This window comes from Grampus griseus (assembly GCF_964374135.1).
Source record: "Grampus griseus genome assembly, chromosome: X".
Taxonomy (NCBI): domain Eukaryota; kingdom Metazoa; phylum Chordata; class Mammalia; order Artiodactyla; family Delphinidae; genus Grampus; species Grampus griseus.
The window spans coordinates 88,027,967-88,042,922 of NC_138999.1; the positions used below are offsets into that span (position 1 = coordinate 88,027,967).

The 14,956-nt window shown below is 47.0% G+C and overlaps 2 protein-coding genes across 2 annotated transcripts in view; both read right to left on the reverse strand.

Annotated features, from left to right (window-relative positions):
- Positions 1–2,601: 2,601 nt before the first annotated feature.
- Positions 2,602–14,956, reverse strand: part of LOC309817576 (nuclear RNA export factor 2-like) — a gene marked incomplete at both ends in the record, with an annotated part of 42,708 nt that continues 30,353 nt past the window's right edge. The window contains 16 exons of the mRNA XM_082646861.1: positions 2,602–2,773; positions 3,311–3,383; positions 4,013–4,055; positions 4,151–4,266; positions 4,375–4,433; positions 4,540–4,647; positions 4,791–4,846; positions 4,930–5,052; positions 5,381–5,417; positions 7,216–7,346; positions 7,509–7,616; positions 7,736–7,824; positions 7,971–8,040; positions 8,176–8,256; positions 8,383–8,487; positions 8,603–8,686. Coding sequence (XP_082502987.1) covers positions 2,602–2,773; positions 3,311–3,383; positions 4,013–4,055; positions 4,151–4,266; positions 4,375–4,433; positions 4,540–4,647; positions 4,791–4,846; positions 4,930–5,052; positions 5,381–5,417; positions 7,216–7,346; positions 7,509–7,616; positions 7,736–7,824; positions 7,971–8,040; positions 8,176–8,256; positions 8,383–8,487; positions 8,603–8,686 — 1,455 coding nt within the window. The remainder of the gene's footprint in view (positions 2,774–3,310; positions 3,384–4,012; positions 4,056–4,150; positions 4,267–4,374; positions 4,434–4,539; positions 4,648–4,790; positions 4,847–4,929; positions 5,053–5,380; positions 5,418–7,215; positions 7,347–7,508; positions 7,617–7,735; positions 7,825–7,970; positions 8,041–8,175; positions 8,257–8,382; positions 8,488–8,602; positions 8,687–14,956) is intronic.
- Positions 11,930–14,612, reverse strand: LOC309839436 (melanoma antigen preferentially expressed in tumors-like; the record flags this gene model as incomplete). The annotated part of the gene is made up of 3 exons (XM_082681189.1): positions 11,930–12,443; positions 13,276–13,878; positions 14,323–14,612. 3 exons carry the CDS (start codon positions 14,610–14,612, stop codon positions 11,930–11,932), a joined length of 1,407 nt encoding a protein of 468 aa, XP_082537315.1.

Consider the following 14,956-nt stretch of genomic DNA (forward strand, 5'->3'; position numbering starts at 1 on the left):
CACCTGACCCTTGAAGGGCTTTTTCCTCATACAAAAGATACTCTACCTTCCTCAGTCCTCAAAGGTTGTCCTGCACAACTTACATTCCCACCAACAGTGCAAGAGGGTTATGACACAGCAATCCCACTACTGGGCATATACCCTGAGAAAACCATAATTCAAAAAGAGTCAGGTAGCACAATGTTCATTGCAACACTATTTACAATAGCCAGGACATGGAAGCAACCTACGTGGCCACTGACAAATGAATGGATAAAGAAGATGTGACACATATATACAATGCAATATTTACTCAGCCATAAAAAGAAATGAAATTGAGTTATTTGTAGTGAGGTGGATGGACCTAGAGTCTCTCATACAGAGTGAAGTAAGTCAGAAAGAGAAAAACAAATACCGTATGCTAACACATGTATATGGAATCTAAAAACCAAAAGCGGTTCTGAAGAAACTAGGGGCAGGACAGGAATAAAGACGCAGATGTAGAGAATGGACTTGAGGACATGGGGAAGGGAAGGGTAAGCTGGGACGAAATGCGAGAGTGGCATGGACTTATATACACTACCAAATGTAAAACAGACAGCTAGTGGGAAGCAGCTGCATAGCACAGGGAGATCAGCTCGGTGCTTGGTGACCACCTAGAGGGGTGGGTTGGGGAGGGTGGGAGGGAGACGCAAGAGGGAGGCGATATAGGGATATATATATATATATATATATATATACACACACACATATACTGGATTCACTTTGTTATACAGAAGAAACTAACACAATGTTGTAAAGCAATTATACTCCAATAAAGATGTTAAAAAAAAAGTTGTCCTGCACACTAAGGAAGGGGGACTCTGAGGTAAAGAAGGAAGTGCCTGCCTCTCAGAGGTATGTCATCTCCACGTTTTTACCTGACATATTGTACTTTTATCACTAATGACTTTATACATTTCCTATACACAGCCCGTCGATACACACACACAAACACACACACACACGGAGATATGCTGTCAATTCCATTTGGTTCTACTTTACCTCCCCCATGAAATTGAGCACAATGAATGCTTTTCCAAGTTAATGAATGCATGTGCACATGTATGTGCACTATCATATTCTTCAATAGGGGTTTTGAGGGAGTACCCCTTGGGCCTGTTATATCAGGGGAGAACAAAAGGACCATTTCTCCAGGCCTAGAAGCCCACTGTCTAAAAGGGAGGCTGCTCCACTGTCCTCTAGAGAGGGCGAGGGATGGAACCTCATCCCCAAACTCCCACTTACCTGGATAGGTGATAGAAGCTATATGAGGAGGAGTTTGTCATCTGTGAAATGGGACTCATCTTTAACACAGAGCTGTCCTGACGGGTGAATGAGAAAACCTGGGGCTAAGGCAGGCATTATGGAAAGGTGTTTCTCATTGTTTCTCCTAATGAGAATATAGATATCTTTATGAAGGAAGCAAATCTCTCTCTGGTATGCCTTGAGTTCAAAGTTTTAACGACAGAAGGATCTCTAGCTTCTTGGGAGACTCAGAAGCTCCTAAGAGCTGCCCAACATCGTGCCTCTGAGCAGACCCTAACCCAGTTCCCCACGCTGGGAAGACAGGCTTGCCTTTGACTCACCTGGTGAGCTCAGTGAGAGATGGCACCAGGGCAGCAAGCCGTAGTGTTTGCCTAACTGCTGCTCCTGGACTGCTGCGCATGTTAATACGTTTATAGGAAAATTCTAGACCTGTCTCCCATTCAACAGTGCAGGGGTCCTCAGATCATGCGTCATCCAGCCACGTCACACCACAGTTTCAACCATGTGCTGCCTCCCTGTGAGACAAAAACCTAAAAAGTACTACCATTTCATTGAAATACAATTGTCCCTTCTTTCATTCACTAATAACTAAATATATATTGGGCTTAAAATTTATACTTTTCCATTTGAGGTGTCTCATTAGCTCTGTAGTAGAAATAAGATAAGAAGGAAAATTAATATATGGGCAAATTTAAGAGTTACAAATGAGCTGAGATGGCTCCTTCACATTAGCTGTTAACTTGCTCAAGTTTCAAGGCACTAAAGATTAAATAATCCCTCCTTGGACCCCTCTTCCCCATTCAGCCACAAGCCTCTCTTTCTCATTGTCTCAGTCTCTCTATTTCCTTCTCTCTCTCTCTCTCTCATGATGAGATCTCATTTTCTGTAGATAAATATAGAAATATATAAACATGCTTAATAAATATGTAAACACCTACATAAGCAAACTTACAGGAAGATATGATGAAGGTGAAAACATTCAACGGTTACCTCTGGGAGGTATGTTTTGGGGTAATGATTTTTTTCCCCTCCACATGTACTGTGACATATACAGTGGAATGAACCTCATGCACACTCCTGAACACCCAACTGCCTGTTAATACAGAAGCAGCAGCCATGAAATTAATAAAAATAATACAAGGCTGCTCAAAATAACTAGGTAGCTTTATATGTACCACGGATGAAATGTTCAGATTAAAAATGACTGAAATAAACAAGGAAAACAAATTACCTTCAAGTTCCCATTAATCACTCCTCTACTCCTCCCAGCTCCCTCCTATCCCCATGCAACCCCAGCACTCACTTCTGAGACCACTAGAGGTTCATCTCAGATGGGGTGGAGGATGCCTGCATGATGTCCTGCTGCTGCTGGGAGAGGGGGTGCATGGAGCTGGAGGTGGGTGTAGGCAGTGGGATGGAGAACAAACTCTGGGTCTTGCTGGGGTCGGCATCCCTCAGAAACAGCTCGTCATTCACGATGCACAGACTGAAGGAAAAATGGGCCCTCAGACAACTGGTGGATGGACACCCACACCCCCAATACTGACTCTGCTCCCACTGGCACTCAGCAACCAGATTCCTTCCACGTCCCTCCTGTGTCTGTCTCCCAGGTTCCTTGACTGGTACCTCTGCCCCTCCCCACAGAGCCCACCTTTGGAGAGACTGTCTACCACCTTCACTCGATTTATAGGTTTATCCCCAACTCACGGGCAATTTCACATTTACCCTTTACCACAGCCCAAGGGCTGGATGCTCTGATGCCCATTCTCAGAAGAAGACACTGAGTCACACAGAGGTCATGGGAATTGACCAAGGTCACACAGCGAGTGAGTGTTGTTTCAAGGAGAGAACCCATAGGCCGATTCCAGGCCCATACTCTTCTTAACCACTAGGCTACACTGCTCCTGGGATCTCCCTGCTGGCTTTCCACAATACTGAGTAAACCTAAGGTCTTTGCCACCACATTCCCTCGCCCCTGAGCCCAGGTGGGGATGGGCATTCCCGCCCACAACAGGGCTCTCACCTGCAGGAGCCAGCAGGGGTAGCGATGAAGGTCCGGGTGAAGGCACGCACACAGCCCTGAGAACTTCCTTCCACTTCAACAGCAAACAAACAACAGTACCCCTTAGAGCCACACGTGCTGTACATGCTCACATGGCGGTCCCCAGTCAGGGTGTGACTGGACACTCATGCTGAGAGGGCAGTTGTTCACGGGGGCCAGGGTGTCGGGAATGGGGAGGGCAACTATAGGAGCAGTCTGCACCCAGTGACAGGGCCCCTGACGACCACTACACAAGTTCACGGGATGCATTTTTCACAGCCGCCCAAGAGGTGGATACTACTACCCCATTTTGCAAATGAGGAAACTGAGACCTTAAGTAACAGCCCAAGTTCTCAGAGTAAGTATCTGGGTTGAGAGCCACCAAACGCCACAGCCTGTGTCCCCAACGCCCAGGGTGTGCAGGGCAGACAGGCATGGACACAGCTCAGACCTGGATTGTCTGTGGGAAGCCTGAGGGCAGGAGAACACAGTGGGGAAGGGGAGGGGAGAGGAGGGGAGGGGAGGTGGGGGAGGGCAGGTGGGGAGGGGAGGGGTGGAATGCAGGGAAGGGAAGGGAAGGGAAAGGAAGGGAAGGGGTCAGGGAAGCTAGGTGGTTCTGGGAGTGAGCCTGGCCAGGGGGAGGCAGCAGTGGGCCATCTGCGCTGGGGGTCTACACACACTCACCTGCCTTGAACACTCCGCAGACGGAGAAGCAGAGCATCGATTCCTGAAAGGGAAGAGCCCAGGAGCCCAGTCACCACCTCCACCTCCCACCCACCTGCGGCTTCCTGGGCCCACGCGAGGGAGGAAGCAGGCGCTCACCGTCTGGAACCACGTGTCCACCACAAAGGAGCTGAAGGCATGCTGAGTCTTGGGCAACACACAGAGGGTGTGCACAATGACACGTTTTGTGTGCTTCAGCAGCTGGACCCGCAGGTCTGTGAGGGGAGGGGAAGCGAGTGAAGGTCAGGGGCTGCCACGCCCTGGGCCCTATGATTGACCCCTTCACCGCCCTTTCCCACCCAGTCTTCCCATCACACACTCACAGGGGTCCTTGAGCTTCTTCATATTCCTGCTGTCCTTGAAATACTCGCACAAGCTGCTTCTAGGAGACAAAGAGCAACAGTGGGTGGTGGGTGTTTGCAGGAGCTGGCCTGTGTCTGCTGGGGAGCCACACGGCCCGGGAGCACAGCCTGTGCTGTCATACTCACGGGGCTGGGTCCTCGGGGTGGAAGGGAATCGTCAGGGAGAAGCAGGCCTCCTCGTGATAAGCACCTGCGAGAACCTGTCTGTCTCCATAGTCATGGATCAAGTAGTACCTAAGGAGGAGCAATGAAGACAGTCTATCTCTGTGGTCTGGACCTCAAATGAGACTTGAAAACTCCCCTGAGCAGACCTGTGCTTAGGTGGCCTCACCTGTCCTAGACCTGCCCCCCTTGCTCAGCTTCCCAGAGATACTTACTGCTTCAGGAATTGCAGGACTAGACTCTTCAGCTCATCAGATCCAAAGTAGCTTCCCTGGGATCAAATGGCACTTGAGACTATGCAGTAGATAAAGCCTCCCTGCAACACCCCAAATGTTGTTTGATCCTCTTCCTCACCTTGCAGGGCTTTACTATGTAGGGAGTGTCAACGTCAACGGTCACTGGTGATGGTAACTCCTGGCCATCCTGGAGAAGGGAAGAGGAAGTCAGGAGTGGAGACCAGGGGAGTGGCCCTGGATGATCCGGGAAAAGGATGGGCCCAGGAGGGTGAGGGTCAGAGGTCAGGTGTGAAAGGGCCCTGGAAATTCCATGGGAAAGCTTACAGTGGATGTCTTCATCATGAGGTCCTGGAAGTCTCTAGTGTTATATTCAACTTGTGTGTGTGCGTGTGTGTATTTATGGGTATTTTTCCAGCAAGTATATCCATGTCATTTTCAGGAGTCCATGTCCCCCAAAATGGTTAAGGTTCTGATGCTAATATGTGATCTAGGCAAGACCCAAAGGGCTTGAGGGCAGGTGCAGAGGCCACCGACATTCGTAAGAGACAATGATTTACGTAGGCACTTACCAGGCGTAACAACTTCGGGAAACATTCTCTGATGGCCCTGTCCAAAACCAAAAATAGAGAAGAGGTGGTTGATGGTTCAAGGTTGCAATGCTTCCTTTGAGTTAAAACAGTAATACCATAAACAGAGATCAGTGTGTTCTGGCCAATCCAGCAGCACCCTTTGCCCACCTCTGCTCCTGATTTTAGGGGTTTTCAGTCCACTTGCCTGTTGAGCACTGAGCATCTGTCATCTTACTGTCTGAAAGGCACTGTCTCCTCATCTCTCTCAGTACCTTCACTTTAATATTCCTTCCCTCCCTCCCTTCCTCTCCTTCGCCTGGGTAGCTCCCACCCAGACTACTCGGACTCCCTTCTCCAGTGCCACAGGGACCAGCCTTTCAAACCCGTGCTGCAGGGCTTCCTTCTCCTCCCTCCCTTCCTCCAGGGCCCCACTGAAGGCTGTGGGGAGAAGAGGGGATGGAGTGGGAGCCCGGGGCTCTGCTACCTCACTGGGGGTCCAGCATTCTGGCAAGACCCCGACACCCCCCAGGAATGGCCCAGGATGCTGGGCCAGCGAGGTGAGTGAGGTGGGGCTCAGGGAGGGAGATGGAGGGGATGAAGACAGAAAGGGAGTGAAGGTAGGAAGGGAGAGATGAGAGAGACATAGGGGCACAGAGACAGGGGAGAGAAAGACAACAAAGGGAAGGGAAAGAAGCTCTCCCGTGGTCGGGGTCCGGGAAGAAGAGAGAAGAAAGGGGAAACGGCACACTTGTTGCAGCTCTTCACCTGCCCCAGAATCGTCCAGACACACCAGGTAGGAAGGGAAAATATGCACATGTTCGGCTGGGGGCCCACTGGATGCTGGCTGAAACTTTGTCACCTGTGTGAACTCAGCCAGACTTGGGCATGGGAAACCGAGCAGCCATGGGGGCAGATCTTCCCCAGAAGGAGGAAAGGGTCAGGTCCCAGCTCAGTATGGGGCTGAGGATCCGTGGCCCCCTCTGATGATCACCGTCTTCTCTCCCGATGACCCCTGCACCTCTCTGAGTTGGTTCTTTATCTGAGGAATCATACCTGTCTCAGGCTGCCCAGGACTCCTGTGAAGGACCAGGCGGGATGATGTGACATGTGCAGGGAGGGATGGGAAGTGCCCCTGAGAGGCCTGTCCTTCTCTCTCCTCTACCACCTCTGCCCTCTGCCTTCCACTCCTGCCTCGGGAAGCCCTCTGATCACTGGCGGGGGCCCACGTCTGGCCCCTTGACTCAGGGAGCCCTGCTTCTTCCCAAGGAGGGTCCAGCTCCTGGCACTGGGCCAGAAGAATTGATGTCATGACAGCAGCCACCCATGGCCTCAGCCCTCAGCATGGCACAGGAAAGCCCCCATGGCAACCTGGCGGAGGAGGGGGGATCCCTTTGGAGGAAGGGGAAGAGGGCCCCTCTCAGAACGGGGAGGCAAACCCCATCTCAGCACGAAGAAGGAAGGCTTCTCTCAGCAAAAGGCCCTGGACTGGAGGACCCTTCTCAGTCCAGGGCGCCAGCATCTGGATCAAGGCTGGTCGCTCCTGGTCCTGGTGAGGAGGAGAAGCCCTGCTTCCTGGGGCACACTCTTGGGACGCCTTGCTGGAATATAACTGGGCACAGAGAGCTGGAAACAGACCCCAGAGCGCCTGCAGAGGTGAGCAGGTCAGGGGAAGGAAACTCCTCACCGGTGATAGGCACAGAGAGAGCAGAAGGTGGGGCCTGTGATCTTCCCAGAAGACCAGAGCTGCCACCTTTGGCAAAGGGGCACTGTCACAGATAGTCTAGGCTCCCATGGGTGAAGGTCACCAAGAAGGGTGACAGGGTGTTCACACTGACCTTACATAGGTGGACTGGTCTGGGAAGGCGTCACACAATGGGTTCCCTTGCAGCCACAGCTCTTCAAGCTTCAGCCCTTGCATCTTGCTCAACTCCCACACAGACGTCAGCTGAGAAATATGGCGCGGAAGTGGGAAAAGGAATCCCAGGGAAAGAGGGACATCTGGATCCTTGCACCCCCAGACCCCTCCCTCCCACACAGGTACCTTCACCTTCCTCCTGTCATCACTCTGATGGCCACTAACATGCCGCCCCACTCTCAACCCAACTTTGACCTGGCTCCCTCTTCTCACCTCATTTTTGGAGAGGTTCAGGATCTTGACCGTGGGGGCCATCTGTATAATGTCAGACAGGCCATCCAGCTGGTACAGTTTGTTGCTGCTCAAGTTCAAGGACAACAGCTTTGGGGCAAGAAGAGGTAGAGTGAAGGTTACTATCTAGGACCTTGGAGGCAAATCTGCCCTCCACTCCATCTCTTCCATCCCCTACCCTAATACCAGCACTGGGCCTACAGCCTCACCTCAGGGAAATACTTTTCGATGACCTGCGGGGTGGCAGCCATGCAGCTTCTTCGATTCAGAATTATATCAATATCATAGCCCACCAAGTCTTCAGGAAGGAGAGGGGAGGGAATAGGATGGCTGAGTGGGGTGTGGGGCCAGCACCAGCCCCTCCCCACGTTACCATCCCTAAGTCTCCCTCCAGGAAGACCCCTCTGCCCTCGCCCGCCCTAGAATTACTGCTGTCAGCCATACCTGGGTCAAGGCGGAGCCTGTGGAGGTCAAGAGCTTGCTGGGAGACATCAAATCGTTTGCTCAAGGTCAGCTGTGGAGAGAGAGATGGAGAGAGCCGCTCTGAGGCTCTTGTGGTGGCAGGGAAATCGGGGGCGAGGGGGACGGGGGACTGGAAGGAGAGGTGGGTCTGAGCGCTGGCACACTACTCGCCTTGAGTCTGCATTACCTTTAGCTGCTCCATTTCTTCTGGCTTCAACCTGTACCACACAGTGTAGGGAATAGCAGAGTGGCTGACAAAGACAGGTATCTGCAGGAAGAGGTGGGGTAAGCACCAGGAACTGTAGTTCGGAACTGTAGTTCCAAAAAGGAAAAACAGCCCCTGGCCTGTACTCCTTCCTCAGGACGAGGTACACGTAACGCCCTCGACACACACCTTTCGGCTCTCCTCGTCACAATTCTTGTAGCTGACATCCATCAGTGCAGAGGCAGTGCTAGCTTCCTGGACAAAGAATCGAGCCCCATTTTTCACAAAGTGGAACTACAGGGATTGAATGCAACAGCAATAGAATCAGAAGCCAGCAGACCCTGCTGAACCAGGTCTCTCTCTCCCCCTTCCCTGTGCCCACGCGTCTGGCTTCGGCATCCTCTCTTACGTCCACTGGAGTGAAGGGGACACTGCAATGGCTCTGGATTGACTTCATTAGCCATGTCTTGTCATACTTTATCCCACAAGGAATCTAAGGATGAAAAGAAGGCATGGGAGAGAGGACAGACAACAGGGAATTTAGGCTGCAGGAGGAACCTTTTCCTGTTCTTTTCTGGCCTTCTACTAAGCTTTAAAGGGCTTCTAAAAAAGGGTCCACTGGCATGATTTCTTATGGGTGTGCATAATATGGATTTCCTAAATACTCTTTCTCTCCAGTCAAACTCTCTTCCAAATAATCAAGGTGTCAGAAATGATCTTCCTTTTATAAATTTCCAGGAGATCCTACCCAGTGCAGACACAGCTTGCCCCTCAGACAAGGTCTCCAGAGGCTCAACCCTCTTTTTTCTCAAGATTGCTTTGGCAATTCGGGGTCTTTGTGGTTCCATATAAATTTTTGGATTCTTGGTTCTAGTTCTGTGAAAAATGGCATGGGTATATGATAGTGATTGCATTAAATCTGTAGATTACTTTGGGAAGTATGGACATTTTAACAATATTAATTCTTCCAATCCCACAGCATGGGATATCTTTCCATTTCTTTGTTCATCTTCAGTTTCCTGCATCAGTGTTTCATAGTTTTCAGATAGGGCTTTCACCTCCCTGGTTAGGTTTACTCCTAGGTGTTTTATTTTTTCCAATGTGATTTTAAATGGAGTTTTAAAAAAATTTCTGTTGGTGATATTTCACTATTAGTATATAGAAATGCAACAGATTTCTGTATGTTAATCTTGGATCCTGAACGTTTGCTTAATTCATTCATTAGTTCTAATAGTTTTTGGGCGGAGGCTTTAAAACTTTCTATACAAAGTATCATGTCATCCGCAAAGAGTAAGTTTTACCTTGTCCCTTCCAGTGTGGGTAACTTTTATTTCTTTTTTCGTCTGATTGCTGTGGTTAAGACTTCCAGTACTATGTTAAATATAAGTGGTGAGAGTGGGCATCCTTACCTTGTTCCTGAATTTAGTGGAAAGTCTTTCAGCTTTTCGCCATTCACTATGATGTTGGCTGTGGGTTTGTCATAAATGCCCTTGTCGTGTTGGGACATGTTCCCTCTATACACACTTTGTTGAGAGTTGTTGTCATGAATGGATGTTCAATTGTGTCAAAAGATTTTCCTGCGTCTATTGAGATAATCATGTGATTTTTATCTTTCATTTTGTTGATGTGGTGTCTCACACTGATTGATTTGCAAATGTTGAATCTTCCTTGTGACCCTGGAATAAATCCTACGTGATTTATGGTGTATGGTCCTTTTGATATATTGTTCGATTTGTTTTGCTAATATTTTGTCCAGGACCTTTTCATTTGTATTAATCAAAGATATTGCCCTGTCATTTCCTTTTTCTGTAGTGTCTTTGTCTGGCTTTGGTGTCAGGGTATCGGTGGCCTTGTTGCATTCTTATTTTATGATGTCTTTGAAATGCCATGTGTTATCATTTCAACAAAGCAACAACATATACAATTCATTTAACACGTTTATCTTTCTAAGTCAGAAATGCAGTAGCAAAATGGAGGTAACAACAAGTTATTAACTATTTTTATTTATTATTAATTAAGTTTTACATTATTTCCTCTGTTTTTGAAATGCAGTTTATCACTTCAACATGTAAGCAATAAGAAAAAAATAATTGTAAAAAATTTCTTACTGAGTCTTTAAAATGTGTGTGCTATCATTTCAACAAGGAAACAATGTAAGCAACATTCATTACTTTTACATTCTTCTTTCTTACTAAGTCTTTAAACTACAATCTGTTTTCATTTCAACAATGAAAATGCAATCTGTTTTCATTTCAACAAGGAAACACTATACACAAAATACTAATTATTTTTTCCATTCTTTTCTGTTATCGTTGATATTTTCTGTGTTACCATTTCAACATATAAACAGTAGGAACAACCTATTAATTAACTTTATTTTCTCTCAATTAGTCTTTGGAATGCAATGTTTTATCACGTTGACATGTAAACATATAAACAGGTAATTATTACAACATTTTTTCACTAAGTCTTTGAAATACAATGCTATCATTCTAACATGTAAGTATATAAAGAATTTAATTTACATTCTTTTATCTTTACTGTCTTTGATATGCAGTATGCTATCATTTCAAAATGTAAACAATACACGTAAATTATCAATTAGTTATTCTACATCCTTTGTTTCTTACTAACTCTTGGATACACAGAGTGCATTCAACACCTAGGGTACATCACATTTGAGAGTAGCCAAATTTCTAGAGTTCAGAAGCCACATATGGTTAGTGGGCACCATACTGAGCAGTGCAACTCTAGTGGAAGGGCAGAGGGAGCAAATACATAGGCAACAATGTGTACCATGAAGGAAATACACATGGTACCTTAAGAAAAAGCAGCCGCAGAATAAATCTACTTAAATGGGGAAGTAAGAGAAAACCTATCTGAGGACGTAACATTTGAGTCATAACCTAAGCCCTGAGCAGCTATCCAACAGCATAAAGAGGCCATTATCATTTGAGCAGACTACGTAAGGGGAAAGAGTGAAAAAAATACTGTGTTATGGGGGAATAAATAATTTCCCAAGTCCTCTAAGAAAGAGTAGAGAAACTGATAAATCATAGGAATGTCTACACTCTGAGTGAGATCAGGGACTTTATCTTCCTTAGCACCTGGAAAAGTACCTAAATCATAACAGATACTTGGTGAATGTGTGTGGAATAAGGAATAACTGAGCCAGGGGTCTGAGACCTGGGAAATCAGGTAGCAATATGCTGATGAAGATACCAGTAGGTAGTTGACATTGTTTGTTTGTTTCCTTTTAGTTGCATATCGTTTCTCATAAGCCACCTGAGGTAATCAGAAACACAAGAAGTTTGCAGGTCCCTAGAGGGTAAAATTATTCAACAACTACCACCTCTAGGAAGAGTTTCAATTGATCTGACTTGTGTCAAGTGCCCATAAATGGATAAGTGAACCAATCAGTGTGGATAAGGAAATGATGTACCATGACTGGGTCAGCTTACGTCACATACCCAACACTGTGGTTAGCAACCAGAGGATGTAGAGGGCAGTGGGCAAGAGATCCAGCGGACCTTTCAAATTCCTCTATTTCCGTTTTAAAGTTCCTCTTTTATAGAGATCAGTTTACATATCCAGCGTTACTAACCCCAGTTTCCTAGAACAGTAGAACTTTACATATGTGTCTCTACAAACTTGGGCTTCAGGCAAAAAAAAGAAAAAAAGTGAATGCTTTCATGGCCACACATCAGTGTTGAAACACCTCCCTGTGCTGTGGAAATCACTCTGAACAACTGACCCATTTCATGTCGTTCCTCTGTGCCCCGTGCAGCATCGCTTCCAACTGAGCCTGAACTTCAGCAAGTTTCTGTCGGTCCAAACGGTCATGAAAAATCCATTCCTCGTAGCAATGGACAGGGACAGGATAAATCACATGCTTCAGCTTCATCAAGGAAGTCAAGTGCTGCAGAAGGCTCTTGAGCACAGGCATTGTAATGGGATTGAAGGCAAAGCTAAGGACATGGAGCTGAGTACAGTGGCTCAGGGCTGGGATGACGGCAGAGAGAGTAGAATCAGTTATCATACAATTGTTTATCACCAGATGTTGCAGGGTGCTTGAGACCTTCTCCAGCAGAGCCTGGAAGGGCTCATAAACTTCTGAGAAGATGTGGTTGTTACTGAGACTCAATACCCTTAGGTGGGTGGCCTGAGAGCTCTGAGACAGGACAGTGACATCTCTGTGAGAAAGCTGACAGTGAGGTAGATACAGTGAATCCAACTGAGGTGGCACAACTCTATAGAGAGAAAAATGTAAGGTTATTTCAGAAGAATGAGGGCAATGAGCCCCAAATTATAGGTACCTAAGGATCTAGAATAAACTACTGTGTTCATGGTTTGCAATAAGTGGTTAACAATGTGGACTTTGGGATCAGACTTTATAGATTTGTGACCCTGAGAAAGTTACTTTACCACTCTGAGGTACAGGGTTTTAATCTTGAAAACGTGCACAGCAGTAATTATTATACAGAACTGCAGGAAAGATTAAGTGAAGAAATTGCATGCACTTAGTATATACGACATAATCAGTGTTGGATCTGATTCACTTATTTGGCGAGGATGGGTCTGGGAAAGCAGCCAACTGAGGGTTTCCTTTGACTAGTACCCAGATGACAAGCTCGCCATTCAGGTTGTAAGCCTGGGGGTTAATGCAGGAGCAAAATTATCTGGCAGTGTTAACTATTGGGGCCCATCCATGGGCATGTGCATTAGTCCTATAGCTTAATGTTTCTCCATCTGAATGCCTCCCCTTCCTCTCTAGAGAGCTGTAAAATCCAATAGGAGAAGGACTGAGTCTTTCACCAATATATTTACAGACATCTTTTAAGGTCTGCCCACGGTCACTGAATGAACAAATGAATGAATGAGCACAGCTTCCTTTTCTAACCTCATCTGCTGCTCAACATAAGGTACCCCTCTCTCCCCCAGCTATGTTCAAACTCCCAGCAGTGCCTATGCTGAGGCAAAGAGAGAAATGGGTTACAAGGAGCTTAGGAAGATCCAAGCATGGTCTCTTCTGTGTTAACAATGAGGTGATCAGGGAACCCAGGTTCCTCCCCACCCCCTCACCTGAGCAGTTTGTGCAGTTGATCTGTGAGGCAGAAGAAAGACAAGCTGAGCTCCTGGAGATGGTCCAGCCGCCCAAGGCAGAGGAGAAAAGATCTGAATTTCCTTCTATTATAAGTTTTAAAGGGGATGTTACACAGAGTAAGGCTGTTCAGGTGGATCATCTGAGCCAAAAGGGTGATGACTTCACTCAGATTAGCCTGATCCATTTCCAGGTTCTCAATGCACCCCAGATCCAGAAACTGCAGGATACTTTTGTGCCCAGACATTCTATCGATTTGCAAATCTCTGCAGCAGACGTGCAAGGACCCAACATTCTGCTGAATCTTACTACAAAGGAAAGAGAGGAATTGCTCTGTTCTCAAGGTACTATTGAGGGAAATATCCACTAGTAATTCCATGGGTTCCTGAGCTGACTGAGGCTCAGACCCAGAATTACCAATCCCGAGGCACATGACTCTATGCTGAGCTTCTTCTATCTTAAGGATAGAGTGCTGAGAGTAAATGCATGACTTAAAACAGAAAGGGAATGCAGTCCCAATCTCAGAGCATATTGTCTTACAGACCAGGTCACGTCTTAAATCTAGGATCCTCAGTTTGGGCCCCCTGTAAGGAAAGGAAGAGACAGAACACATGAGAGATAGCTGATTTTAATATAACCCAGCAAGATCAATGATGAGAAGCAGGGACAGAACACTTTAACCCTGGTTTTCACTTCATTGCCATTCACCAAGAAGTTCTTTCCACACAAATGCAGCGTCTTTCATCCTTTCCCCACCCCCTCCTTCACCTCCCGTCTTTCCCTGTCTCAATGCCCATATTCCACTTTTGTGTAATCGCACTCAAATCCATTCATAAATCCTCTATTCTATAATCAATTCTATAAGGCAATACAGTCCCAAAGGTGACCCCAAGTGCTGACCGACAGCTCTGCAAAGACTGCAGTATTCACCACTGGCTACTGTTGGGAGACCGTTAGGTATTCCCCTGCCCCAGGCTACAGCATACACTCCTGCTTACTCCCTGTGTCTCTACTGGTCATAGTCTTACCAAGAGGAAGAGTTCTGGGCAGGGAGGATCTGCAGACCATCAATCATGGCTTCCAAGATGTCATAGTATGACTCTCGTGTGTTCAGTGACCCAATATGGAGACAGCGAAAAGGCCAAACCCTCACCATTGCCCTTAGGATCGTCTTATGCCCACCCAAGAAGGCAGCGTTGAACAATGGAACAAAGAGGTCTCTTGGGATTTCGTCCAGGGCATGGATAGCTGCAGGCTCATTATTCAGCAGACTCTTTGCAGCAAGCTCAAGGAGGGCGACAGTGGTCTTTTGGTCCATCTTCAAAAACCTGCTTCAGAGTGGAGAATATTTAGAAATCCTGAGAAGATATCTATAGTCACTTGTTTGCTTCCAGGGTTCGCTATGGACAAAATACTTATTGAATAAGTATGTGGTGAACCATAGGGCCAACTCAAGTGACCTATACTATAGGAATAGAATGAAAATGGACTTCTGTGCAATTTAATTATATATGTGTCCACACACATGCCTGCGCGCGCGCACACACACACACACACTTACATGAGATAAAATGCCGTTAGAAATCAGACATAAGTTAGCAGAAGACAATGCTGACCACTTAGCTGCCTTCCTCAAATTATTTCCTCCTGAGGAGCTTCAAG